General features: G+C 41.0%; 1 protein-coding gene across 1 annotated transcript in view; it reads left to right on the top strand.

Annotated features, from left to right (window-relative positions):
- The window catches only part of VAV1 (vav guanine nucleotide exchange factor 1), a 169,256-nt gene extending 145,867 nt beyond the window's left edge, over positions 1-23,389 (top strand). Inside the window, exons 18-27 of the mRNA XM_082247737.1 lie at positions 1,291-1,316; positions 1,691-1,724; positions 4,963-5,099; positions 10,523-10,588; positions 11,164-11,195; positions 11,289-11,405; positions 13,246-13,333; positions 15,357-15,477; positions 20,605-20,756; positions 22,257-23,389. Coding sequence (XP_082103863.1) covers positions 1,291-1,316; positions 1,691-1,724; positions 4,963-5,099; positions 10,523-10,588; positions 11,164-11,195; positions 11,289-11,405; positions 13,246-13,333; positions 15,357-15,477; positions 20,605-20,756; positions 22,257-22,310 — 827 coding nt within the window. The 3' untranslated portion in view covers positions 22,311-23,389. The remainder of the gene's footprint in view (positions 1-1,290; positions 1,317-1,690; positions 1,725-4,962; positions 5,100-10,522; positions 10,589-11,163; positions 11,196-11,288; positions 11,406-13,245; positions 13,334-15,356; positions 15,478-20,604; positions 20,757-22,256) is intronic.
- Positions 23,390-26,103: the final 2,714 nt, after the last annotated feature.

Raw genomic sequence — 26,103 nt, forward strand, 5'->3', positions numbered from 1 at the left:
ACAGCCAAACTTGGCGTTTTGAATGCTTATAAGTGCAGAGGAGGGGCTTGAGGTCTTTTAGACCCCCAGATCCCTCCACAAGAGTACCTGTAAAAATAAATTAAAAAAAACATTTTTTTTTTTATGTACGAAAATATCGGCCAATATAGGCCGATACCGATATGCGATGACCAAAATATCAGTATCGGCAATAAAAAAACGATATTGGTCGATCACTAGTTATAACCGCAATTAGATTTTTTTTTTTCGCTATCTGTGTCCCATTTTTTGGAGATTTCCCTTCACTTCCTGTCCCATAGCAAAACAGGAAGTTAGAGGAAATCCCTCTATTACTTTTCTGGGGACAATCCAAAATTTGGGATTTTCTTTTCTTTCGCTTTTAATGATAATAGTAAATAGGACAAATAGTGAGGTTTAATCTACCTAACGAGGTCACAGACAGCAAAAAAAATGGACAAGGGTTCTAATCCATCTCCACTGTATCCAAAAAAATAAATGTTTTGACTTTAGTTATACTTAAAGCCTAGTACACACTAGTAGTTTTTTTTTTTCAACCCAACAGGGTTAAGTGAAAAAAAAAAACTGACAGCTCAGGAGGAGCCGCTGTACTAACAATCTGATGTTAGTACAGCAGTCTCCCCTGCTGTTCTAAACTTTGGTCAGCGCTCTCAACCATTGGCTGAGAGTACTGATTGTGAGCTGGTTGGCAGACTGTTTTCGGTCATGACCCTTCGATAGAAGCCGGCTGAACAGCCGTCTTCTGTCGGACCGGTTGCCATACACACTGATCCTTGCTTTAGCAGCTACGGAGTTACTGACCTGAAGTACAATCATGAACAAGCGTTTTTATTATGGAATCAATAGTAGCTATGCCACTCCAAGCACGCCTCTTTTCCTGTACCTCCAGCACCCATCAAGTGTATGCCCAGGACTGCGACCCTGCCCAGCTGTGCCACAATAAATCTCAAAATGGGTAAAGTGCATTGGAGTGGGAGGTGGACAGGCAAGACTATATGTTGTGAATCTTCCATTAGGTATATTGAAGCTGGTTTTACATCAGAGATAGCATCAGTATGTGGCCTATTCATGTCTCCTTGACATAAGTTTTCAGTAGTTGCCTGCTCGTTATGGGTTCTAGACTCCCTGCAGTCTTGCTGTTTAAATCCAAGTCTGTGAGAGCACTACCCATGTTAATGTTCATACAAGTTCACTTTAACCGCATTATTGTAATTATTTTTAATGCAGAATAAAGGTTTTAAAACAACTTATTTCATTTTTTTTTTTTTGCAGACAGTGGTCCAATGTCTACTAAAAAGGTACACAATAGTGCTTATAAGATAAATAGGACATAGTGTGATGAAATTGAAGCTGTGTGTAAGAGGTTACAGTAAATGCAGAATACAAGGAAATAAGTGGATGAAAAGCATTAGAAGAAATGTAAACGTGACTGTAACAGCATAAGTGAAGTAGTAGAGTGGATAAAAGATGGTTACATAAAAATAATCTGAATATAAATGATCTGAATGTCCTATTTGATGGAATGTTTTTTTCAAAGTTAAATGGGAACTTGAAAGGAGTTTGTAAGCAGTTGGAGAAAACTACGTAATATATTGGGTGATTAGTGAAATGATGAGGTGTTGTGTAAAAGGCATTAGTAATGACATAAATATGTAATTTGCATGCCAAACAGGGCCGTGGACCACCAAATAAAAGAACAGACTCAGGTAAGTTATTTTTTTAAAAATATAACACATATATATAGTTTTTCATCGCATCTTCCTAGAGTGGTAGTTTGGTGCCAATATATCAGTGAAATATTGTCAGTAAAAGGTGCTTTATGCCTTCTCCGTCATTATTTGACCTGTGTATTTATTGCCACTGGTGTTAAAGTACACGTAAACCCTAACAATGAACTTCTCTTATTTTCTCCCTTTGTTTTCTCCCTTTATTTTTCTCCCTAAAGTATGTTAAATGTAAAATTGAAGTTTTTTGTTATATCTGTTTAATAAATACAAAATACCTGTTGATTTTACCAGACATCTTGTGAGCTGATAACTTCCTGTGCTTTCTGCCTTAGCACAAGGTGGGGTTATGGCAGGGGTCTTCAAACTATGGCCCTCCAGTTGTTCAGGAACTCCAATTCCCATCATGCCTAGTGTCTGTGAATGTCAGAGTTTTACAATGCCCCATGGGATGTGTAGTTGTGCAACAGCTGGAAGCCCGTAGTTTGAGGATCCCTGGGTTATGGAGATGAAACAGTGTAGTGCAGTTGGAAGTTACAGAAACATTTTCCAGCCCCGCTCCCAGCAGCCTGTAAAAGTATATGAGGGGCTGACAGCTACTGAGGCTGGATAGTGCACTACTAATACTTAGGGCATTATGCACCAAGGAAAAACTGCCCGGAATGCAAGCAGTCTGCGTTCGGAGCATTTGTCCCTGGGCGCATACTACCCTAAAATGTAGTACCTCTAGTACCTTCCACCCGCACCTAAACGCCAGCAGCTAATGCACTGGGGCTGAACACCCCAGTGTGCATGGGTCTTTAAGAAGTCAAACAGCTAGATCACACCCTAAGGCAATCTGGACAGTTTTGGCCCATGTGTGAACTGCTTTGAAATCCTTTAATGCTGTAACTATGATAATATACAGTATGTGACATGTGGTAATTAACTGTTGTTTATTTGCCCTTACAAGAACAATAACTGCAATTAAATTCATATATAAAAATGCCTAAAAAGAAAAGTAACTGGAAAGTTACAAGAATTATTAAACTGAATTTTCACTGACAGGTCAGTTGAAGGGTTAGTTCCATTGGTGTGTGCAGCCTATTGCATTAGGGTGTGCACCCAAGAGCACAAACACACGTATGTATATCAGCAAAGCAGTGGACAGTGTCAGTAGAGCAAAGATTGGTGCCAGTAGGGTAGTGGACAGTGTCAGTAGTTTTTTATTTTTATTATTTTTTTTAAATATGTTTTACAATACAATTTTTTATTATTATTTAAATTTTGTTTTATTATTTACAATATTATTTGTTTTTATTTTACAATATTATTTTTTATTACTTTTTTTTTACAATTTTTTTAGGAAACCTGCTATAGGGCCTTTTTGAAATATCAAGAATCTAAACAGACCCCTGATGTCTCACTTTTGAAAAAGAGAAAAAAAACTGAGGACAGAAAATCCCCTTTCCCTTTCTCTGCAGCCTGTAATAAACATAGTTTACTATGCTTCAGCTAAGAATGAAGACCGGAGCGATTGGTACAGATCACTCACTGTCTTCATTCAAAAATGGAAGGGGCCGGTTAATAAATGATTTACTATTATTTATTTTAGCTCTGAGAGGAGCTGCAGGGGGAATCGGCACCACACAGGGTGATTAGGGTGTGCCCAGGCACACCCTGTGCGCACGCCTATCGTTAGTTCACCTTTGCAGAAAAAAGGTGAACTAATACCCTACAGCCTCCCAGTACCCACTGTACTAACCTCCATGGGTAATAAGCTTTCATTGCCCACGCAGTCAGGGCAGCGGTCCAGGGATTTGAAATCCACACTCCTTTCTCCCTTCTTTCTGCCAGGGTTCCAGGACGAATCAGAGTGATTCTGAATGGTCAGTGCTGGCACAGAGCAATGTTACGATCCATCCAAAAAGCCCTGCAGAAAGAAGGGGGAGATAAGCAGGAATTTCAAATCCACAGACCACTGCACTGACTGCATAGGCACTGACAACTCAACACCCATGGAGTACAGTGGGAATCAGGGAGTTGGGGAGGCTGTACGGTATTTGTTCACTTTCTCATTTTTTTCTGAAAAGGTGAACTAACCCTTTAAAGCATGTGAATATACAATAGCCTAGAATGAGGTCTAGTAAGCTTGTAAATTGTTACACCAATTGGATAGTTATGGACAACACTATACCCTACTTAATGTATGCTGTATCCACTAAGCTTCAAATATATCTAAACCCCCTCTATGGGATCTATTTCCCCTCCCTGATTTCATTTTACTTACCTAATGAGAGCATCTGCAGGGTAGAAGCTGATTGGGAGGTATAATTTTCTTGTTATGCCTATGCCATTGAGCTTTACCCAAATCCGCCATCTTGGTTGCCAATTGGATTATTTTGTCATTGTTTTTGTTGTTGTTTTTTTTTTTTTTTTTCTGTTTCTCTTAAGCCTGGGTATGCCCAATTGGCTTTGTTTTGTACCCTAAGCTCAAAATGTCCAATAAGGAGTATCTTTATAAAATGTATCTAAACCCAAGAACAAAAATGTATTTCGGTATATTGTAGCTTACCAGTCCGTTGATGCAGTGGTGGCATTTGTTTTCTATTTTTAGGCTAAGTAAATTTCTTTCAAGTGCAGATAAAAGCATGCAATCCAGCATCCTTATAACTTCCTGTGCATTGAACTGACATCTGCCTTTTCAGCTGCCTTCTGTGAATTACAAAACACCTCCCTCTATGTAATAGACATGAAGGGAAGAAGAAGTATTTGTAGTTTAATCAGTAGAGCAGTCTAGGGAGACAACATCATTCCTCCATCTATACAGTACCCTGGGTGAGCATTGTGTTACTGGCAATATGACTATGTGAAAATAAAAGAAAAAAAGCCAGAAAAAAGAAAACGAATGCAGTCACAACATCTACGGTCTGATATGCAGCAACATATTACAACTTTGTTTTTGGATATAGATATGCGTTAAGTATTTCATATAGAACACTGCTGTATTGTTTTTTTAGGGGGAAAAAAGGAATAAACTATTTTGTCCCATTGGCTTGAGCCAAAGAGGAGTCAGTAGGAGCTTCTGGCCTATAATTCAAATGGAAAGGCAGATCACTTATCGCCCTTCATTTTTTTTAATATGTTCTTTGCTATGGCCAGCTTTATTGGTGGTCTTTTGGCTGTTCAGATAAACTAAACCTGATTCCCCAAAACATCAGAGTCTGTCTGTCAATTGCAGGTCTTACAAAGATGGAAACATGTCAGGAATACTTTGGAATCCCTCCACCGCCTATTGCATTTGGTCCACCGCTGAAAATGCAAAAAGGGGATGTCATAGAACTGACCAAAGCAGAAGCTGAACAGAACTGGTGGGAGGTGCGTCTTGTGACTTCAGATGCAGTGTGCATTTTTGTGTTGTATCTCATTTTGGAGTATCATTTTTGTTGACTGTGTCACATATTTATCATTATAAATCAAATTATTTTCCAAGTAGTGTAGTGCTATGCACCCAGAAGCCGCCTAGTATGATGGATCCTCTGTTTCATGCCACGACTCTATTTAGGGTCCTTTAACACGGGCTTTCCTCCCGGCGGATTCCGCTTTGCTCTGAAAAATGATACTGTAATCATTATTACAGTAACAGTGCATATTTTTAGCACTGATTATTACTGTAGTAATGTACCTGGTCCGTTCAAAAGTGTCAGTTAGGTGTCCAATCTGTCTGCGGAAATGTCGCAGTCCCGCTAAAAAAAAGCTGATCGCCGCCATTACTAGTAAAAAAAATTAAATAAATAAAAATGTCATAAATCTATTCCCTAGTTTGTAGACGCGATAACTTTTGCGCAAACCAATCAAAATACACTTATTGGGACTTTTGTTTCCAAAAATATGTAGCAGAATACATATTGGCCTAAAAAGATAAAAACATTTGGTTTTAAATTTTTTTTTTTTATTGGCTGTGTTTTATAGCAGAAAGTAAAAAATATTGTTTTTTTTTTTTTTCAGAATTGCCCCTTTCTTTTTGTTTATAGTGCAAAAAATAAAAATCGCAGAGGTGATCAAATACCACCAAAAGAAAGCTTTACTTGTGGGGAAAAAAATTACATCAAAATTTACAGCATCGCACGACCAATTGTCAGTTAAAGTAACGCAGTTCCGTATCGCAACAAATGGTCTGGTTATTAAGAGGGTAAACTACCGGTCCAGAAGTGGTTAAAAACTACCCATGATCCACCTCTGCACAGAAAGTCCTCTCTCTGATGCCCTCATTGGCTTAAGCTCTCCTACTCTCTGATTAGCTCAAGTCCACTGCCATAAGGAGGGTGGATTTCACACACAGCCCTCTCTGCTCATACAGCATGGAAGCTAAGGGTGAGAGGCAACTGCCAGCCCACAGTGGGTCTTGCCCACCCACACTGCAGTATACTGACAATGGGGAGAGCTAAGTGAAAGGAGAGAGGCACATGCAGTCAGCAGCACACCCAGCTACACTAGCACTGTCATGTCACATTTGGAGACTAGGGGGTATCTGCTACCTGTTGCTCAAGCAGAGCCTTTGTCTATCTGTTATCTATTTTAGTCAGGGGCTCATGTGCAAACACTAGTCCAAAGGAAGCGCAAAGTGGTGGCAGCTGCAGCCTGTAAGATTCCATATATAATTTTCAAATTTATGTTCGAATGGAAGCTAAGCACTGATTAGTTGGTTAATTGGGATCTATAGTGTTCATTACCCAAAAAAAATATTATTTTATTTTGAAATAATTTTTAATCAGTTATTTATGAGTTAAATGTTGCATATGATAATTTCATATATACATATATTTTGCAACTATTAGGTAGCTGAGCAGGTTGGGTCTCAGATAAATCAGAAAAGGGACACCCCTCCTTCCCCTCTACTAACAGATGGCAGTGTCTTAACTAATGAGTGAATGCAGTTAGCCATAAATATCTAATACACATAATCAGAAAATCGGACCAAAAATACAGCTGTCGAAGCGATCATACCAAGCGTAATAGCCGATCGGGACAGTTCATGTGAAATTATCCGAAGGGACAAACACGAACATTTTTCTCATAAGATACCGCAAAAAATGATTTTTGTTTGATCAGTACAGTATGAATACTCTCTTACATTCTCCTCTCCAACACTCTTCTACAATCTCCTCTCCAGCACTCTCTTACATCCTCCTCTCCAGCACTCTTCTACACTCTCCAGCATTCTCTTACATTCTCCTCTCCTACATTCTCTCCTCTCCAGCACTCTCTTACATTCACCTCTCCAGCACTCTCCTCTCCATCACTCTCTTACTATCTCCTCTCCAGCACTCTCCTACACTCTCCTCTCCAGCACTCTCTTACATTCTCCTCTCCAGCACTCTCCTACACTCTCCTCTCCATCACTATCTTAATATCTCCTCTCCAGCACTCTCCTACACTCTCCTTTCCAGCACTCTCCTACACTCTCCTTTCCAGCACTCTCTTACATTCTCCTCTCCAGCACTCTCTTACATTCTCCTCTCCAGCACTCTCCGCTCCATCACTCTCTTACTATCTCCTCTCCAGCACTCTCCTACACTCTCCTCTCCAGCACTCTCTTACATTCTCCTCTCCAGCACTCTCCTCTCCATCACTATCTTAATATCTCCTCTCCAGCACTCTCCTACACTCTCCTCTCCAGCACTCTCTTACATTCTCCTCTCCAGCACTCTCTTACATTCTCCTCTCCAGTACTCTCCTACACTCTCCTCTCCAGCACGCTCTTACATTCTCCTCTCCAGCACTCTCCTACACTCTCCTCTCCAGCACGCTCTTACATTCTCCTCTCCAGCACTTTCCTACACTCTCCTCTCCAGAACTCTCTTACTACTATCTCCTCTCCAGCACTCTCCTACACTCTCCTCTCCAGCCGTCTCTTACTATCTCCTCTGCAGCACTCTCCTACACTCTCCTCTCCAGCACTCTCCTACACTCTCCTCTCCAGCCGTCTCTTACTATCTCCTCTGCAGCACTCTCCTACACTCTCCTCTCCAGCACTCTCCTACACTCTCCTCTCCAGCACTCTCCTACACTCTCCTCTCCAGCACTCTCCTACACTCTCCTCTCCAGCACTCTCCTACACTCTCCTCTCCAGCACTCTCTTACATTCTCCTCTCCAGCACTCTCTTACATTCTCCTCTCCAGCACTCTCTTACATTCTCCTCTCCAGCACTCTCTTACATTCTCCAGCACTCTCCTACACTCTCCTCTCCAGCACACTCTTACATTCTCCTCTCCAGCACTTTCCTACACTCTCCTCTCCAGCCCTCTCTTACGATCTCCTCTCCAGCACTCTCCTACACTCTCCTCTCCAGCACTCTCTTACTATCTCCTCTCCAGCACTCTCCTACACTCTCCTCTCCAGCACTCTCCTACACTCTCCTCTCCAGCACACTCTTACATTCTCCTCTACAGCACTTTCCTACACTCTCCTCTCCAGCCCTCTCTTACAATCTCCTCTCCAGCCCTCTCCTACATTCTCCTCTCCAGCACTCTCTTACTATCTCCTCTCCAGCACTCTCTTACTATCTCCTCTCCAGCACTCTCTTACTATCTCTTCTCCAGCACTCTCCTACACAAAATCGCAAAACCACACATGCTCGGAAACAAAAGACACATCACTTCCGAAAGTTGTATTCTGTTGTACAAGAATTTTCATAACTTTAGTAACCTCTTTATTTTTAATATAAGACTAGCATGCAAAGCACAACAGACGATCATTTAGATGATATTCTCATTGTGTGTACAAGGCTTTACACACTTTGTTATTAGCAAACCCAACAATCTTTGTAAGCAGTTTCATGATTACATTTTGTAAAAAATGGTACAAAAAAATAATATTAACCACTTCTGGATCCGAAGATTTTCCCCCTTAATGACCAGGCCATTTTTTGCGATTCGACACTGCATTACTTTAACAGACAATTGCACGGTGTTGCGACGCTGTACCCAAATAGAATTTTAGTCCTTTTTTTCCTACAAATAGAGTTTTCATTTGGCGGTGTTTGATCACCTATGCAATTTTTATTTTTTGCGTTATAAACAAAAAAAGCGTCAATTCTGAAAAAAAAATATATATTTTTTACTTTCGACTATATAAACACCCCCCCCCCCCCAAAAAAAAAATTAAAAAAAAAAAAATCAAATTTTTTCATAATTTTAGGTCAATTTGTATTCTGCTATTTTTGGTAAAAAAAATCCCAATAAGCATATTTTGATTGGTTTGCGCAAAAGTTATCGCGCCTGCAAACTAAGGGAAGGATTTATGTAATTTTTTTTTTTTTTTTTTTACTATTAATGGCCGCGATCAGCGATTTTTACCGGGACTGCGACATTGCAGCGGACAGATCGGATCCCTAACTGACATTTTTTACACTTTTGGGGGGACCAGTGACATTACTACAGTAATCAGTTCTAAAAATATGCACTGTTACTGTAATAATGACACAGGCAGAATAGGGGTTTACCCCGGGGGCGATCAAAGGGTTAAATGCGAGTCTAGGTGGTGTCTCCTAACTGTGGGGGGATGGGCTTGTGAAATCAACACAGATACCTGTGTTCCTAAATAGGAGGAACACGGGAGCTCTGCATTGATTGCTGAGAGAACAACGGTCTGCTGTGTTTACAACTGCAGACTGCTGCTCTCTCCTTATGGGGAGAGATCGTGGGTTCCCGTTGGCAATTGCGGCCACCGGCCCCACGGATCGGCTTCCCGGCTGGTGAGTGGACACGAGCATGTGTCTCTGGCGGTGGGGGTGCGCGCCGCCCCAGGATCGCTCGCGTGAACCGCCGTACAGGTACATCGATTCGTGGGAACCTGCCACCGTATATAGGCGGCGGCTGGTCAGCAAGTGGTTAAACACATAACAATGAAAATAACAAACTGTTTATTAATGTTACAAAACATAAAGTTTACTAGAAACCTTTACAGCTCATTCACACTGATCCGACTTGGACCGCGACTTGTCAGCCTGACAAGTCGCGGTCCGTCGCGTCCCATAGTGTAGTACAGGAACGGTTCTAATAGGAGCGACACAAGTCACTCCGACTTAGAAAAAGGTCCTGTACTACTTCGGGGCGACCTGGAGTGACTTGCATAGACATCCATTTTATGAAGTCCGTGCAAGTCGCGCTGCACTCGACTTCACAGGTCGCCCCGAAGTCGGATCCGACATAGTGTGAACGGGGTCTTAGGCCCTTTTCACACATACGGACCGTTCGTCTGTTTTTCATCCATCCGTTGACGGATAGAAAACAGATATCAATGCATTCCTATTAAAAAAAAACTGATGTAAATGGATGATTATCCATTTACTTCCATTTTCATCCGCTTCCGTCAACATCCGTTTTTTTGAACAAATGAATGCCTTATTTTTCACCCGTTAAAAAATGGTTTGGATGAAAAACAGATGAAAAATGGATGACAACAGATGAAAAACTGATGACAAAACAAAGGATGAAAAATGGATGACTATGGGTGAAAAACAGATGTGAAACTGATGTTGACTGAAAAAAACTGATGACAAACAAAGGTGACTGAATTGATGAAATGAACGGTCCGTATGTGTGAAAGGGGTCATATAGTTTCCTCTTTAAAAAAGCACACAGGAAAGCATACTTGAGAGGTGAACACAACATTGAAAATGTAGGAATCTGTAACCTCAATTTCTAGGTTGGTGAAAGAAGGAATCGAATTACTAAGGATAACTGTCATTTTATTTTCTGGTTATACAAACTTAAAAAAGCCTAATTATCTGTTTTAGGGTCGCAATACTTCCACCTACGATCTTGGTTTCTTCCCATGCAGTCACGTGAAGCCCTATATATCTGTAAGTGATGTTTCAAATGTGGATGAGTTTTTTTTTTGGTGGACCATGTTAATTATTTATGATTAGTGTTCATATATTGACAATGGTGTCGGTAGGTAAATAGCGCATCACATCCCAGAGATCATTAATGTTGTTATAAAGGATTTATATAGCGCTGACAGTTTACGCAGAGACAGTGCACTTTAAAAGTGCAGTTGCGCTAATTTTTCCCGGAGCATAGTGAATGTGGTGAAGCTCTGCTGATTGCCATTTTCCAATCATGTGCAAGTAAAAAGGCTATTTTTTTCCTTGCACCTGATAGGGTGTTTTTTACAAAGTGAACCTTCACTATTTTCACTAAGCTATGGGGAAAATTAGTGCAATTATGCTTACAAAGTACACAGTGTATTTGCCTTTAGTAAATTAACTCCAATGTGTTAGGTTCCATTGATATACATTTGCAAATTATACAAGTGATATAGTTTACATGACAAATATTAATTGTGGGATTTAATGATTGCCTGTAATGCTGTCTGTAATACCATGTGCCTGTATTGTACTACTTCTAATACAGAAATGTATATTTTTCTCAACAGAATCCATTACCTGATCTCTCTATGTTTTCTTGGTAAGAGCTTTGTTTATATGGAATTCTAAAGACACATAAGCAATCACTTTGATTCAAAATATAATGACCAAAATTATCTTCTGTGCTTTAAAGGTACGCTGGTGCTATGGAAAGAAAAGAAGCAGAAATATTATTAGCCAGTCGTTCTGATGGGACATTTTTGGTCAGACAAAGAACAAAAGACTCCGGAGAATTTGCAATAAGCCTCAAGTAAGAAAACTGTTCTACATATTTATCTCATGTTAAATGTTGCTCTGTGCTTTCCAGCCATATTGCCAAATCTCCAACATCTATCTTCTTTGAACCTCACAGGGCCCTTTTTTGTCTTATTCTACCATACTTCATCATTCATAATTCTATATACATCACCAAACTGGCATCACTTGCCGTAATCTTATCATCATAACTGAACCAAGTCCTACAACTCACTCATTTTACTAGGGTTTGACCCTCTAAACAGGAGTAGTAGAATGCAGGGCTTTTGAAAACCAGCATTCCTGAGAATTGGGGGGGGGGCTAATAACAGGGCATGTAGCACACCGCTCCAAATGGTGGGTGGTGTCAAAATTGTCACAGCAGTGGGTGGGGCTTAAAATGTATACAACATACATACAGTGCTTTCACGTTCATGTACACAAATATACATACATGGAGCACCCCCTGTGTACATAGTTGTTTAGGTAAATTTAGTTGGGCTCCACTGTAGCCAGGGCTAATTGTTCAGTTAGTTGGCAGGCTCTGCCGGCTAGGTCTCTTTCACCTCCCCCTTGTTTTCTAGAAGCTCCCTAAAGGGTCTGGAACTTAATGGGGGCAGAGATCAGGGCCTGAATATTCAAGTTATCTCTGCCAATCACTGGGTAAGGATGGCCCAGAAGGTGGGGAGATGGCCCTTAAGTACTGAGGAGCCTGGCCATGTGGAGAGAGATTCCAGGATACAGAGGCCTAGAGGGGACCCCTGTGCTGGGGGGCTCTGCCTCCAGGCAGAAGGTGCCAGAAAGAGAGAGGAGTGAGAAGGAAAGAAGCTGACAGGAACCCTCACCCCCTTCAGCTATAGCCAGGCTTGCCTGAGACACCCTGGAAGCACATGGAACCTGTTCAGCATGAAAACTGACCCCAAGTTATCATCCCAGCTACAGGACTGGTGCAATACCAAGCTAGCTATTCAGGAGAGACAGCTTTGCCAAACCTTCACACCCTGCTTGAGAAGATTTGCTGCTGAAATACTGGGATCAGTATTGGAATTGTTGCCAGTCTGTTTGGAAGTAGTCTCCTATGGGAACAGTCTGGAGTTCGACTAAGAAGACAGAGTAGCTGCAGTTGTCCTCAAAGGTTCTATTTCAAGTCCGTTTTGGGCACCCCATACCTCCCTATGCCCCATCCAAGTTGTTTACCCTAATAAATGTCAAAAACAAAGCCCTTGGACCAGTTTACTGACTTTGTGTGCCTACCAGAAATGTGTGTTGCCTGGCTGTGCAGAAGAAGGGGGGGCAAAAATCCAGCAGCCATTAAGGGGGTAGCACTACATACACAATGAATACAACATCCATCCATGTGCACACAACATACACACACATCACATACACATACATGCATACAACATACTGTACATACGCATGTATGTAAACACATATACAATCTAAAAATTATCTCCTTGATGGTATTGTCTCTGTTGGTATTATCAGCATCTTCAGCCCCCTGTGTCCCTGCTCTTGCTGGGGGCTGCAGCAAAGTTTTCCACTGGTGGGAGCAGCTCATCCCCACTTAGTCCACTCCCTTCTCCTCTCCTGGCAGCCAGTAAATGCAAGACACAGCGTACGTGACTCATACAAATTCCAGAAATGTAACCATTCCTATAATGATCCAGCAACTGGAGCTAAATTTGAGTATTGCTGGGTCAAATCTGATAAGTTACAAGGTATACTGATCGCATTATCTCTTCTTTTCCAGTGGCATCCCTCTGTCCTTTTGGGCACCAGCACAGACTGCAAAGGCAGCAAATATAGTTAACACATAGTGACATTTACTCTTTTAACACTATTACTGTGTTTAGGTTTAACCAGGAAATAAAGCACATGAAAGTAACTGTTCAGGAAGGGCTCTGGAAACTCACGGAAAAGAAAGGCTTCAAGGGACTTCCAGTAAGTAAACCACCTTCTATTCTAATAAATAAATAAATATATATATATATATATACTGTGTGTGTGTGTGTGTGTGTGTATATATATATATATATATATATATATATATATATATATATATATATATTATTGTCTGAACGTGTTAGATTGCAGACTCCACTTGTAGTTAGAGTATTTTGTTTGTGAATGAACAGGAAGCCTCAGAGCACTTTCTGTTCATTCTTCTCCAATGCAGCAGAGGATGCAGAGAAAGGGATTGTAGAATCTATGTCTCCAGTTCCTTTCTCTGTCCCAAAAGTGAGACATCAGGGGTCTGTTTGGAACTCTGACATCTCAGCAACAGTGTGTGAAAAAAGATGTAAAAAATTGTAAAAAAAAAAAAAATTACTAAAAAATGTTAACAATCAAAAAATAATTTTAAAGAATTAATACAGGGGGAAAGAAGGTCAGTGTATACAGAGAGCGGGACAGTGTGTACCCGGGATGAACTTAGTTTGAGATAATTCCCTGATTGTGTTTATTTGTTGTTTCTAATCAGACTAAAAAACCACAACTACTTTTTGCCACGGTGAATGTAGTGTGCCACAGGTCACCATCTCCCTAGTAGGGGCCCCAGTTGTACTACTTTGACTGAGGGCCCATGATGCTACTAAGATAGCACTGACCGATGGTGAGGATTGAAATCGCTTCATTCAATCCTTACTCTTGCGGCAAGGGCACTGCTGAAAAAAAAAAAAAAAAAAAACACATCCCAGTGGGGCAGACCTTTAATAAGCCAGCCATGACTGTAGAATGAGGCGATTTTTAAGCCTCACTTCCGTGGCGGATTAGGAGGGGCACCATTGAGAAGGAAGAAGAGCACACAGAAGCAGGCCCTATTAAAGGCCTACTTCTTGCCTCATTTCTCCTTTCGTGGCGTTGCCCCTCTCCTAATCTGCTGAAAGTGAGACTTGAAATCACCTCATTCAAACCTCATCTTTGCAGTGATTGTGTAGGCCTTCATACTACATGTGCAGCAGCACATGCAGCTTTAAGGCCAAATGTCATTCCCCCATTCACTCACCCATCAGCCAGCCAATGAGCTGTATTGCCACCCAGATGGAGAACTTCAGGTGAAGGGTTGTGGGCAGACGGTGGGTGCCAATTTGAGTGCTTGCCCCGGGTGAAAGAATGTCTAGCTTCGCCATTGCCCCATGCTGTTTGGTCAACTTTATTCTTGTGTAAAACTTTGACAGTCAAGCCTTCAATGACATTTTCCAAGTTCGGCAGAGGCTGAACTGAAAGAATTTTGGTCCGTGTATGGGCACCCTGGTTGTACACAAGTTGATCTACCAGCCTGCTAAGTTTTTCACAAACTATTAGTGCCGTCAATTAGTGCCGTCAATTATACCCGGTAACACTAATCGTGTTTTACCGGCAGGGAAGGCTCCCTGCTGGCAGAACATAATAGCGATGTGGGAGGGATTCCCCCATTAACACTGACTGTGTTATTAGGGGAATCAAGCATTTTTTTTCCTTTTACCTGCTTTAGGCAGGCCACACACAATTCGAATCTCGGCCGGCTCAGCAGGAACCAACCGAGATTCAAACAGGTAATGGGCAGGCTGAATGTACCAAGTTGATTGATCAATTACCTTGGGTACAACCAGCCTGTCGAATTCTCTTGCGATTATCACTAATGGTGCTATAGTTGCTAGCACTAATCACTGTCTTCTCCTGGCGGGAACAATTCCCCCCCCCTGGGAGAAGACAATTGCTGATTTCCCTGTCAACACTGTCTGTGTTGATGGGGGAATCATGCACATTTGCAGGAAAGAAATTTTCACCGTGTTTGGCATGCCTTAGTCTTACAGCTACAGTGCAAGATATAAGCATTTCTAATCACGTGAAATGGGACCATTATGAGGTAAACAATTACTATATCTGTGTCCTTTTTAAGTTTTCATTGTGTAACAGTAAGAATGACATGATGACTAAACTGTTAGATAGTACTTTCACTGATGTATGTATATGTTTCCTGCAGGAATTGGTTGGGTTTTACCAACATAACTCATTAAAAGATTGCTTTAAGCTTTTGGACACAATGCTACAGTTTCCTTTCAAAGAACCTGAAAGAAAAGGATCCCCTAGAATGGGAGCAGGTGGTATGTAAAAACATATTTCTGATTTATGGCAAATGGTTCACATGACAGATAAATGGGAAGACCACCAGCAGAATAGTAGGGGTAGCCATATTTAAAAGCAGCTATAGTCAATCAGTAGACTATCGTGGGCTATATAACCACCATATACAATATATGGGCTTTATTGTTAGCTTTTGGTAATTCCATGCAACTAGATTGCTCTTCTCTAGTGATTCTAGGGAAACAACTACAGGCTTTTGTCACATTATTCTGTGCTTTGCTACCTCCCTATCATGCCCGGAGCGCGGGGCAGGGCTGTTTGAATAGAAAATGCAGTTTGTGGTTTAAAACAGAACACCCGGTTTTACCAGCCTATTGTACATGTGAAATTATGTTTAACTTAAAGCGGAATTCCACCCAAAAATGGAACTTCCGCTTTAGGTAATCTAACCTCCTGACATGCCACATTTGGCATGTCATTTTTTTGGGGGGGGAGCGGGTACCTAGTTTTGACAGGTAACCGCTCCCACTTCCGCTCGGAGCGCCGCGGCGCCCTGAACGGAAGTTCTCCTCTCCCCCTCCCTCCCTGCAATCTTCTGGGACATGTCAGAGGTCCCAGAAGATTGCCAGCCAATCAAGACGCGCAGCGCGACTCGCGCATGCGCAGTGGGTACCCGGCTGTGAAGCCGCAAACTGTCACAGCCGGTTGCCCACAGCAGTGATGCCAGTGTAACGTTAGAATTCCATACCTCGTTAGATTTCCATACCCTCGTCACTTCCTGTCTCAAACGGATACGTAATAGTACAGCAAAGAATTTGACAAGTGCGCGTGCTCGGAGGGTAGGAAATTATCACGGCACTGTGTGTAATGTTATACTTGCGGCGGTAACATTAAAACAGTTCGGCTGCAACATCAATAATCTCCTCTCCTATCCCTGTGACTTGCCTGATCTCGCCTAATAAATATAAAAGCGGTGGCGGGTGTATGAGATGTAAATGACGGTGATCGCGGCTCCGTGATCCGCTTTTATATTTATTACCTGAGAGCAGGGAAGTGACAGGGGAAGGAGCGGAGATTCATGTTGCAGAGGAGCTGTTTTAATGTAACCGCCGCAAGTGTAACTAGCGTGAGAAATCCATAACTTCCGTAGGTGCACCGGAAGTGACGAGGGTATGGTTCTCTCACGGGTATGGTTTTTTTTCACGGAACACCGGCGCCGAGGGAGAGGATTGAGGCTTCGGGCGGCCGCATCGCTGGACCGTTGGACAGGTGAGTGAAATGGCTGGAACTCCGCTTTAAGTATACTCAACTTTTTTTTCCCTTAGTGTTGTTTTAAAACCTGCCCACTTTTTAACTAATTTCAATTCCTATGTTAATAAAAAAAACTATTATAGGTTTAGAGGGACACAGCCTAGCAGTGGAAGCATGGCACCATTTTACCTGTAGGTTTAGGGAAAGGCACACACAAGAATTTCAGTAAATGGGTGTAGGTGGCCTGTTGTAGGTGAAATATTTAAAATGAATATGTTGGCTGTAGAATAAAAAGGCACAAGCATAGGAATATTGTTGCCTTGTTGTGAAGGATTGGTTGGCTACAATGGATACAGTGTCATCTGTAATGAAGTAAACTCCTTTGAGCATATTAAATATCACCCACACTTGTACCTACAACTCCATGCAAAAGAAGATGGGCTGCTGTCCAGCTGCTGTTTGCCCTATTCATATACTGTAGATCAGCTGTGTGTCACATGTTCTCACATCTTGAGTGATTTGTAGAGATTCATAGCTACCAATAATAGGACAAAACAGCACAGTACAGACATGGGAGTCCACAAGGGGGGGGGGGACGATTGCTAGCCTGGGAGGCTGCTGGCACTGACACAGGAGCAGACAGACAGGGGAGGAGGGGGGAGAGAGGACAGAGGAGGACAGGAGAGCTGCGGATGACGGAGGCACGTAGACTGACCACAGTTTCAGAGCTCAGCAGCTATGATAAACCGTGGTCAGTTAACAGAGGGGAGGACGTAGCCAAGCAGGATCAGCCAGGTATTTTAGGTGATAGAAGGGGCCAAATTACACTGCACAAGCACTGTGCTGTATAACATGCTTTAAGGAAACAGGATCTATATATATTTTTTTTTTTTTTTTTAGGTTAACAAACGCTTTAAAAATTCTGCCGTTTCCCTTTTTAAAATAAATACTAAAAATAATTATATTGACTAAGCCCCTCCCCTTCATGACATTGTCAAAAGGGGCGGAGCATGGGTGACCTTAAAATGAAGTTCTTGACACCCATGAGTACAGATCTATTCATCTTTGGTTTATGATCCATCTCTAGCCATTTGATGGCCGCCCACAGTACATTTACATCAATACTTTGACGTTAAATATTGTTGTTATGGCAGCAGATTCGCCACAGGATCACTTTTAGAGAGAGCCGAAGAGGTGTCCCAGAGCTTCCTGGTTATCTCTGAGCTTACGAGACCTCTCAGCAAGCCTGGAACCAATTCGATCTGTTGGATGCTTGGGCAGGAAGCCGAGTGGGGGCTATCTTGGCCCTTGGACGACCGGAGCAACGACTGACGTCACTTCCGCCTCTCGGCCTTGGGATGATTTTTTTTTCCCTTAAAAGCAAAATTCCTTTTTTTTGTCTTTTTGCTTTTAAAGGTAAATGAGAGATCTGGGGTCAAAAAGCGGACATGTCATGCTTATTACTAATACAAGGGATGTTTACATTCCTTGTAATAGGAATAAAAGTGATAAAAATAAAAAATAAAGGCACAATGTAAAAATAGAAAACAAAAAGTAAAATAAATAAGGAAAAAAAAAATAAAGCGCCCTGTCCCTCTGTGCTCACACACAGAAGTAACCGCATACGTAAGTCTCATCCGCATATGTTCAAACCACACGTGTGAGATATTCCGGCGATCGTTAGAGCGAGAGCAAAAATTCTAACACTAGACCTCCTCTAACTCTAAACAGGTAACCTGTAAAAATGTATTTACTCAGCGTAACATTTTCTTTCACATTATACAAAAAAATTGGGCTAACTTTACTGGGTTTTTTTTGGGGGTTTTTTTTTGATAAATAGAAAAAAAAGTGTATTTTTTCCCCAAAAAATTGTGTTTGAAAGACTACTGTATGACCTAATCTGCGTGTTAAGGTCTTCAATAACCTCTATTGAACCCTACATTTGTATGTTTTACATGTTACATGCTTGGAGCGTGCAAGGATTGTTTGTAGCTCTACTAAGTGACCCCCTTCTTTTTCCTTGTTTACTAGAACAATTTAAAAAAAACAACTGAAACAGAAAGACTGCTGCGCAAATACAGTGTGACATAAAATATTGCAACGATCGCCATTTTATTCTCTAGGGTCTCTGCTAAAAAAAAATATATATATATATATATATATATCTATATCTATATGTAACTCGGTTGTTCAGGTGCAGAGCAGGCAATGGAGATCACCCAGACTCCAGTATATAGAAAAACAAAATGGATCCAATCTGCAGCACCTTGTATATTTATTAAGAGAGTAAAGAGTTTTACTCTCCTAATAAATATACAAGGTGCTGCAGGTTGGATCCATTTTGTTTTTTATATTATATGATATGTTTGGGGGTTCTAAGTAATTTTCTAGCAAAAAAATACAAAATTAAAACTTGTAAAAAAAAAGTTACAGAAAAGGCCTGGTCTTAAAGTGGCTAGTCTTTAAGGATGTCTTTTATGTAGGCATATGTATAACAGTGACTTCACAGAAAGACAGCAAATGCTTACAATAATAATCATCAAAAATATCTATTGTTGTTTTTATTTAAGGAAATTATCTAGCAATGGGGGCAGTGGCATATTTAGGTTTTGTGCTGCCCTAGGCCTGACTAGACTTGTGCACCCCCTAATTTACATATGACCCACCCCTTCCTGTAAAGGCCACACCCCTTCCTGTTTATGACCCGCCCTGTCATCTTTAAACCACAGACCACAGCCACAGTCTATCAGTGCAGCCTCATCAGTTCCCATAAGTTTAGCCTCATCAGTGCCCATCAGTACAGCATATCAGTGCTACCTTATTAGTGCAGCCTCATTACTGCCCATCAGTGCAGTTTATCAGTACCCACCATTGCCACCTCGTCAGAGGCCATTAGAGCAGCATATTAGTGCCCATCAGTACAGCCTATTAGCGCTCATCAGTGCAGCATATGAGTGCCCATCAGTGCCTGGGGGCAGAGGGGAGTAGGCGGATTATTTGGCTGCAGTGCCACACTTATTAGCATTGGCGGCCATCGGGCCAGTTGTGTTAAGTGTGGTCGGCGGCCTGCGGTCTGTCCGAATGTCGTGACCAGCCGGTATTATCATACTGGTAGGTAGCAGTGTGACCGCTTTATGGGGGTACCAGATTGATTTGCCTCCTGGACCCTGCCCTTCGGCCCAACTCACCACATAAGACTGGCACTATACAAAAAGTGTAGTGGGAGGAGGCTGTTCTTTTTTTTTTCCGTGCAGGGTGCAGCTTTTTGCTGCCCCCCCTTCAAAGTGCCGCCCTAGGCCTGGGCCAAGATACAGCACTGAATGGGGGTTATTTACTAAAGGCAAATCCACTGTGCACTGCAAGTGCACTTGGAAGTGCAGTCACTATAGATCTGAAAAGGACATGCAAGGACAATAAAAAACAGCATTTTTGCTTGCAGATGATTGGATGAAAGAAATTAGCGGAGCTTCCCTTCATTTTAGATTTTCCCCTCAGATCAACAGCGACTGCACTTCCAAGATCACTTGTAGTGCACGTCCAAATGCACTTGTAGTGCACAGTGGATTTGCCTTTAGTAAATCAACCCCATTATAGTCTTAGGTTAGTTTACTCAAGGCAAATCTACTGTGCACTACAAGTGCACTTGGAAGTGCAGTCGCTGTAGATCTGAGGGGAAGCTCTGCTGATTTCTATCATCCAATCATATGCAAGCAAAACTGCTGTTTTTTATTTTCCTTGCATGTCCCCCTCCGATCTACAGCGACTGCACTTGTAGTGCACAGTGGATTTGCCTTTAGTAAATAAACCCCTTCGTTTTGCAGTGGGAACAGGTGTATTAATGTTGAGTTGTTGACTGCTATAATTCAAACCATCTTTTTTATAAATTCTTGTGATAGATAAGAGGATGAAATACTTTGGATCAGCTCGAGCACGTTATGACTTCTGTGCGAGAGACCGAACTGAACTAAGTTTAAAGGAAGGAGACGTCATCAGAATTCTCAGCAAGAAAGGACACCAAGGATGGTGGAAAGGAGAAGTTTATGGCAAGGTAAGATAGTGTCTATGCATGACAAAGCTATCAGGGGTAGAATGAGGATCGCTTGCCTACATTTTAGTTTGCAATGTATAGTAATCAATCATAACCAATCAACTTCAACTTTCAGTTAGTACTCAATTGATAAATGGGGATAAGTGATTGCACATTATAAAAGAAATAAAATATGACCAGTAAACCTGTATCAGACCACTGTTACTTGCAATTTTAGCATGCATCATATCACTGTCCCCTCCATGTTCAATATGCATCAGACCACTGTTACCTCTACATTTATTATGCATCACACCACTATCACCTCCATGCTCAATATGCATCAGACCACTGTTACCTCTACATTTATTATGCATCACATCACTATCACTTCCACGCTCAATATGCATCAGACCACTGTTACCTCTACATTTATTATGCATCACACCACTATCACCTCCACGCTCCATATGCATCAGACCACTGTTACCTCTACATTTATTATGCATCACACCACTATCACCTCCACGCTCAATATGCATCAGACCACTGTTACCTCTACATTTATTATGCATCACACCACTATCACCTCCACGCTCAATATGCATCAGACCACTGTTACCTCTACATTTATTATGCATCACACCACTATCACCTCCATGCTCAATATGCATCAGACCACTGTTACCACCACATTTATTATGCATCACACCACTATGACCTCCACACTCAATATGCATCAGACCACTGCCCCCCCCTTCACATTCAAGACGGCACGAGTTCTTCTTTAAGTATGTATAAGGCAAGCTATAGATGGTGCAAATTTCTTTCCTGCAACCATGTGGGGAAGCTGTCCCCACTGGGAGAAGACAGTAATTATTGGTAGTGGCTATAGCAGCCGCTAGCGATAATCGCAAGTAAAATCCAGTAGGCTGGTTGATCGATCAATCAATTTGGTACATTCAGCCTGCCCATACATGGTTTTAATCTGAGTCGTTTCCTGCCGAGATTAAACCGTCTATGGCCGATCTAAAGGCCCGTACACACTTGACGGAATTCGGACGAAATATCCTCCGATTTTTCTCTCTTGCTCAGCGTTCATTACAGTTTTTAGTTGACAGTGCATAAATGTTCACGAAATTTCTCGTCCGATTTTTTTTTTTTTTGGGACATTTGTTCCTAGACTTCTGGGTCGTCAGCAACTTCAGATCATGCGCAGTCTTTACAATCCGATTTTTCGCAGACGTACTGCATACAGCAGTGTTTGTCCCTCCGTTTTTTTTTTTATTGAAAATTTCGGCATCGGCTGCTGAAAGTTGTGTACACACTAGCCGAAAATCGTACGATTTTACCTCGGATGGGAATTTTCGGCAGATTTTCTACTAGTGTGTACCCCACTTAAGGATTTTTGGTTGACTTGTAATGGATTAGCAGTGTGCTATTCATTTTTGAGCTTTGACATAAAATTGCGCAAGACATTTGTGTGTTTGTTAAAATCTTGATTTTCTTTATTTTTTCCAGATCGGTTGGTTCCCCTCAAATTATGTTGACGATGACTTTTCGGAGTATTGTTAAATGACTGAAAAAAGGGATAGGATATGCAGCAAAACTGAAAATAGAATAATTATTTTGTAAAGTATTTAAGGACTTCCTGTAATGATATACATATGGAGATCAAACTTCTTTGTGAAATGGCATGAAGTCAATATGTGAAGGATTTTGAAGACTTTTTCCTGCTGTTGTCAATCAGCTAATGCCTTGGACTTCTAAGAACACCATCAAGTTTTACATTTTTGTCCATTTTCATAAAGTGCTTTACAGCTTTCAGTTATAAATTGACCTTTTTTACAATCTATTCAAAGAAAGCAAAGCTTACCTCTCAGGACAAAACTCCACCTTTGTTGAAACAATTATCTTCATAGCAATGATATGCTTTGCAAGGATTTTCTTACATGCTTCATTCCTGGAGTTAATGAGACAAGCCAACCAGTAACCTAATTAAACTCACTGATAAGTGGGAGAGTTTGTATGCGCTAATCTTTTAATCAAGCCTAGTGTTGTACTGAGAGGCATTTCATCTATAGAATCCTTGCAACTTTATTGTCAAACCACTGTCACATATAAAAGGACAGGACAGGGAATGCCTGTAATTTACTTCAAGCTCTGTGCAGGCCCCTAGGAAAACCAGTGAGCAAATTACATAAGCAAGAAATATTTGTTCGACTTGTTCTGACAAACACTGTAAAAAGAATGTATCCGGAGCTCTGCTTGCAGGAAGTAAAATGTCACATGTTTGGTCATTTTTTTTGAATATCCTAGGTGTATGAAGATTGCAAGGAATCAGTCATTTGAGTCATTGACCAGATATAATTGCTAAAGAAGCCACTGAATGTTATAGTCATTTTAAATGATCATTCAATTTCTGGAAGTTAAAGACATGTTTTTTGGACTATCCCTGACAGAGGTAAACACTGTAACCCAAAAGCTTTTAGCAAGCAGTTTCTCTGGTATATTCAAGACAACACTTAGCAAAATCATTACCTTGTCTAAAATGTTTTTGCCTACCCTATACTTAGCTCTCTTAACCAGCAAAATAGACCACTTCCAGAGTTAAAGCTTAATCCCAGGGAGATAACAAAAAAAAAAAAAAAAAAAACACACATACACACACACATACACACACACACACACACACACACACACACACACACACACACACACTTAATAAAAAAATAATCAAGAGTATTTTTAAATGTAAGTCTAAGTACCTGAATTTGACTTGGTATCTGTCTTTTGCAATCCTCTGTACAGCAGAGCTGGTACAGGGAAGCAGAAGCAACACAAGGAGCCAAACCATTGTGTTGCACTGTGCATGCGCTAACAAAGAACATTATGATAGGTAGAGAGAGCAGAGGGACTGACACAGTAGTCAATTAGTATGTTGCTTTTCCTTCTCTATTCAATCAGAGGTTGGGGGCAGGGATAAATATTTATTTATTAAAAAGAAAAAAACTACCATTCTGACATTACGTTGTCAAAACTGTTATAATATGACAACTGTCCAGCAAGAAATCACATTTGACATTTTGGAAGTACTTATAGAATATACAGATTATTTCTAATTTGGTGGATCTGATCTCACTATGCTCTCCATGAGACAGTTTGTCATCGGCGGCCAGCCTTATACACTAAGGGCCGGTTCACATCTGCACTGTACTTTCCATTTTAGATGTGTTTTAGGTGCATTATCATTGAACTCTATAAATTGTGTGTTTTGATAAAAGTGCATTAAAGATGCAGCATTTGAGACTTTTTTTTTTTTCTTGTTCAGTAATTTTTATTAAAGAGTTTTAAGTATCAAATTTGTATTTGTACTTTTTTTTTAAGAGTAGTATTTAATAAAGAAGGTAGAGAAATTGACCAGGGAGAAGTCCTGAGATAAAGATAAGTAAAGGAAGTAAAAAGGGAAGAGGTCAGGGGTTGGAAGTGGGCTCTGGCCAGGGAAGAGTTTCAAAGGATAGGTAGAAAAGAAATGATAAAGAGAACATATACGTTAACAGTGATCAAAGTCTGCAGGTGGAAAATGGGGGGCCCGTGGTCCCAAGTACTTTTGGAATCTTGGCATTGTGCCTTGCAAGCTCGCTGTTAATTTCTCATTAATCAGTGCACAGTGCATCCTGGATTTAACTTCTGCAACATGTATAGTGTTGCAAAACAATGCCTTCACTATGGCTTTTTCACAGCTTTTAGAAAAAGTAAACTGGCATTTGGAGATAAGTCAATGGCTTCAGGCTGAGGAGTGCTTCAAACAGGTTCAAGGGAATGGTCTGTTAAAAAAAAAAAAAAAAATCATACGTAGGATTTCGTATACTTGTGTCAAAAAGCTATGAACAATGGGGCATGTGACAGTCCACCAGGTGTGTAAAAATCAGCCTGTTTCTGAACAGCCTTGGAAACATATAGTGAGGTTACCAGGAAATAATTGTGCTAATCAGTGAGGTGCCATGTCCAGGTATAGCAATACTTTACAATTGGTTTCCACTGTGGTTGCATTTATGAGCAAGATTTCATGGTGTCCAAAATTTGAGCCTAGTCGTCATGGTCCAAGGTCATGTTCCTTAGTCCAGTTCCCATTTTTGTATATAAGAAGGGGGTGTATAGTCGATTATTTTGATATTGGAGCACTAAAAGGCGATGAGATCATCCCAGGCAAATAGGCCACTTTTTTTACATTTGGATTCAGAGGGTGTAAGTGTTAGTCTTTCACCTGAAAGATAAACTGTGCTAAAACAGTGTTTAATTTGCAACTACAGTAAAACCTTGGATTGCGAGCATAATTTGTTCCGGAACCATGCTTGTAATCCAAAGCACTCTTATATCAAAGCAAATTTCCCCATAAGAAATAATGGAAACTCAGATGATTCGTTCCACAACCATTTTTTCGTAAGTCCTTCAGTTTATAGTCCATATACAAAGATTATAGCATTGCGATAGGATGTGTAGCCATAAAATGTCCATCCACAAATAGCCGCTTCCATAAGGGGATTAGAAGCAAAATCCAGCAGGAGCTACAGAGTATCAAAGAGAAGAGAGGCGCCTCTAAGTGTAGCAATATGGTTCCATGTAATGAAGGTACAACATTTAGCAACTCACATGGTTAATGTATAAAAGAGGCACATCTAAGTATGCAGGCATCCGGGGTAAAGCTGTCCACATAGACTATCTTCTGCACCACTGGCTGCCAGTCTGTATTCCTGACCGGGAAGACCACCCTGCAGTAAAGCGATCTGAAAGCGAGGGGCAGCATGGAAGGGAAGATGTAGATGGCGGAGCGGAGGATGGTCTATGCAGACAGCTTTACCCCGGATGCCTGCATCCTTAGATGTGCCTGTTCCAATCATCAACCATGTGAGTTGCTAAATGTTGTACCTTCATTAAAAGTAGCCATATTGCTACACTTAGAGGCGCCTCTCTTCTCTTTTATACTCAGCTGTGACTTAAGGCTACTTGTATATCAAGACATCGCTTGTATATCAAGTCAAAATTTATTTGAAAATTTTGCTTGTCTTGCAAAGCGCTCTTAAACCAAGTTACTCTCAAACCAAGGTTTTACTATCTGTTAAGGGTTTTTCTTTTTCTTAAACACACATGAACGGGACCGAAGAGGGTTTCATAAACCAAGTCTAGAGTACCATCAACGCTCAATTTATTCATAAAGCTGGCTCAGTACTCTTCCATGCGCACCTTGTATCTGATGGTTGTTGAAGATGAAAGTGCAACAGGAATATGTCAAAGTATATACTGTAATTGTTTACCTCCAACTATTTAAAAGAGAAGGATGGGAATCAGGGTTAATGCACATTTATAT

This window comes from Pelophylax lessonae (genome assembly GCF_965119305.1).
Source record: "Pelophylax lessonae genome assembly, chromosome: 2".
In the NCBI taxonomy this organism is placed as follows: Eukaryota; Metazoa; Chordata; class Amphibia; order Anura; family Ranidae; genus Pelophylax; species Pelophylax lessonae.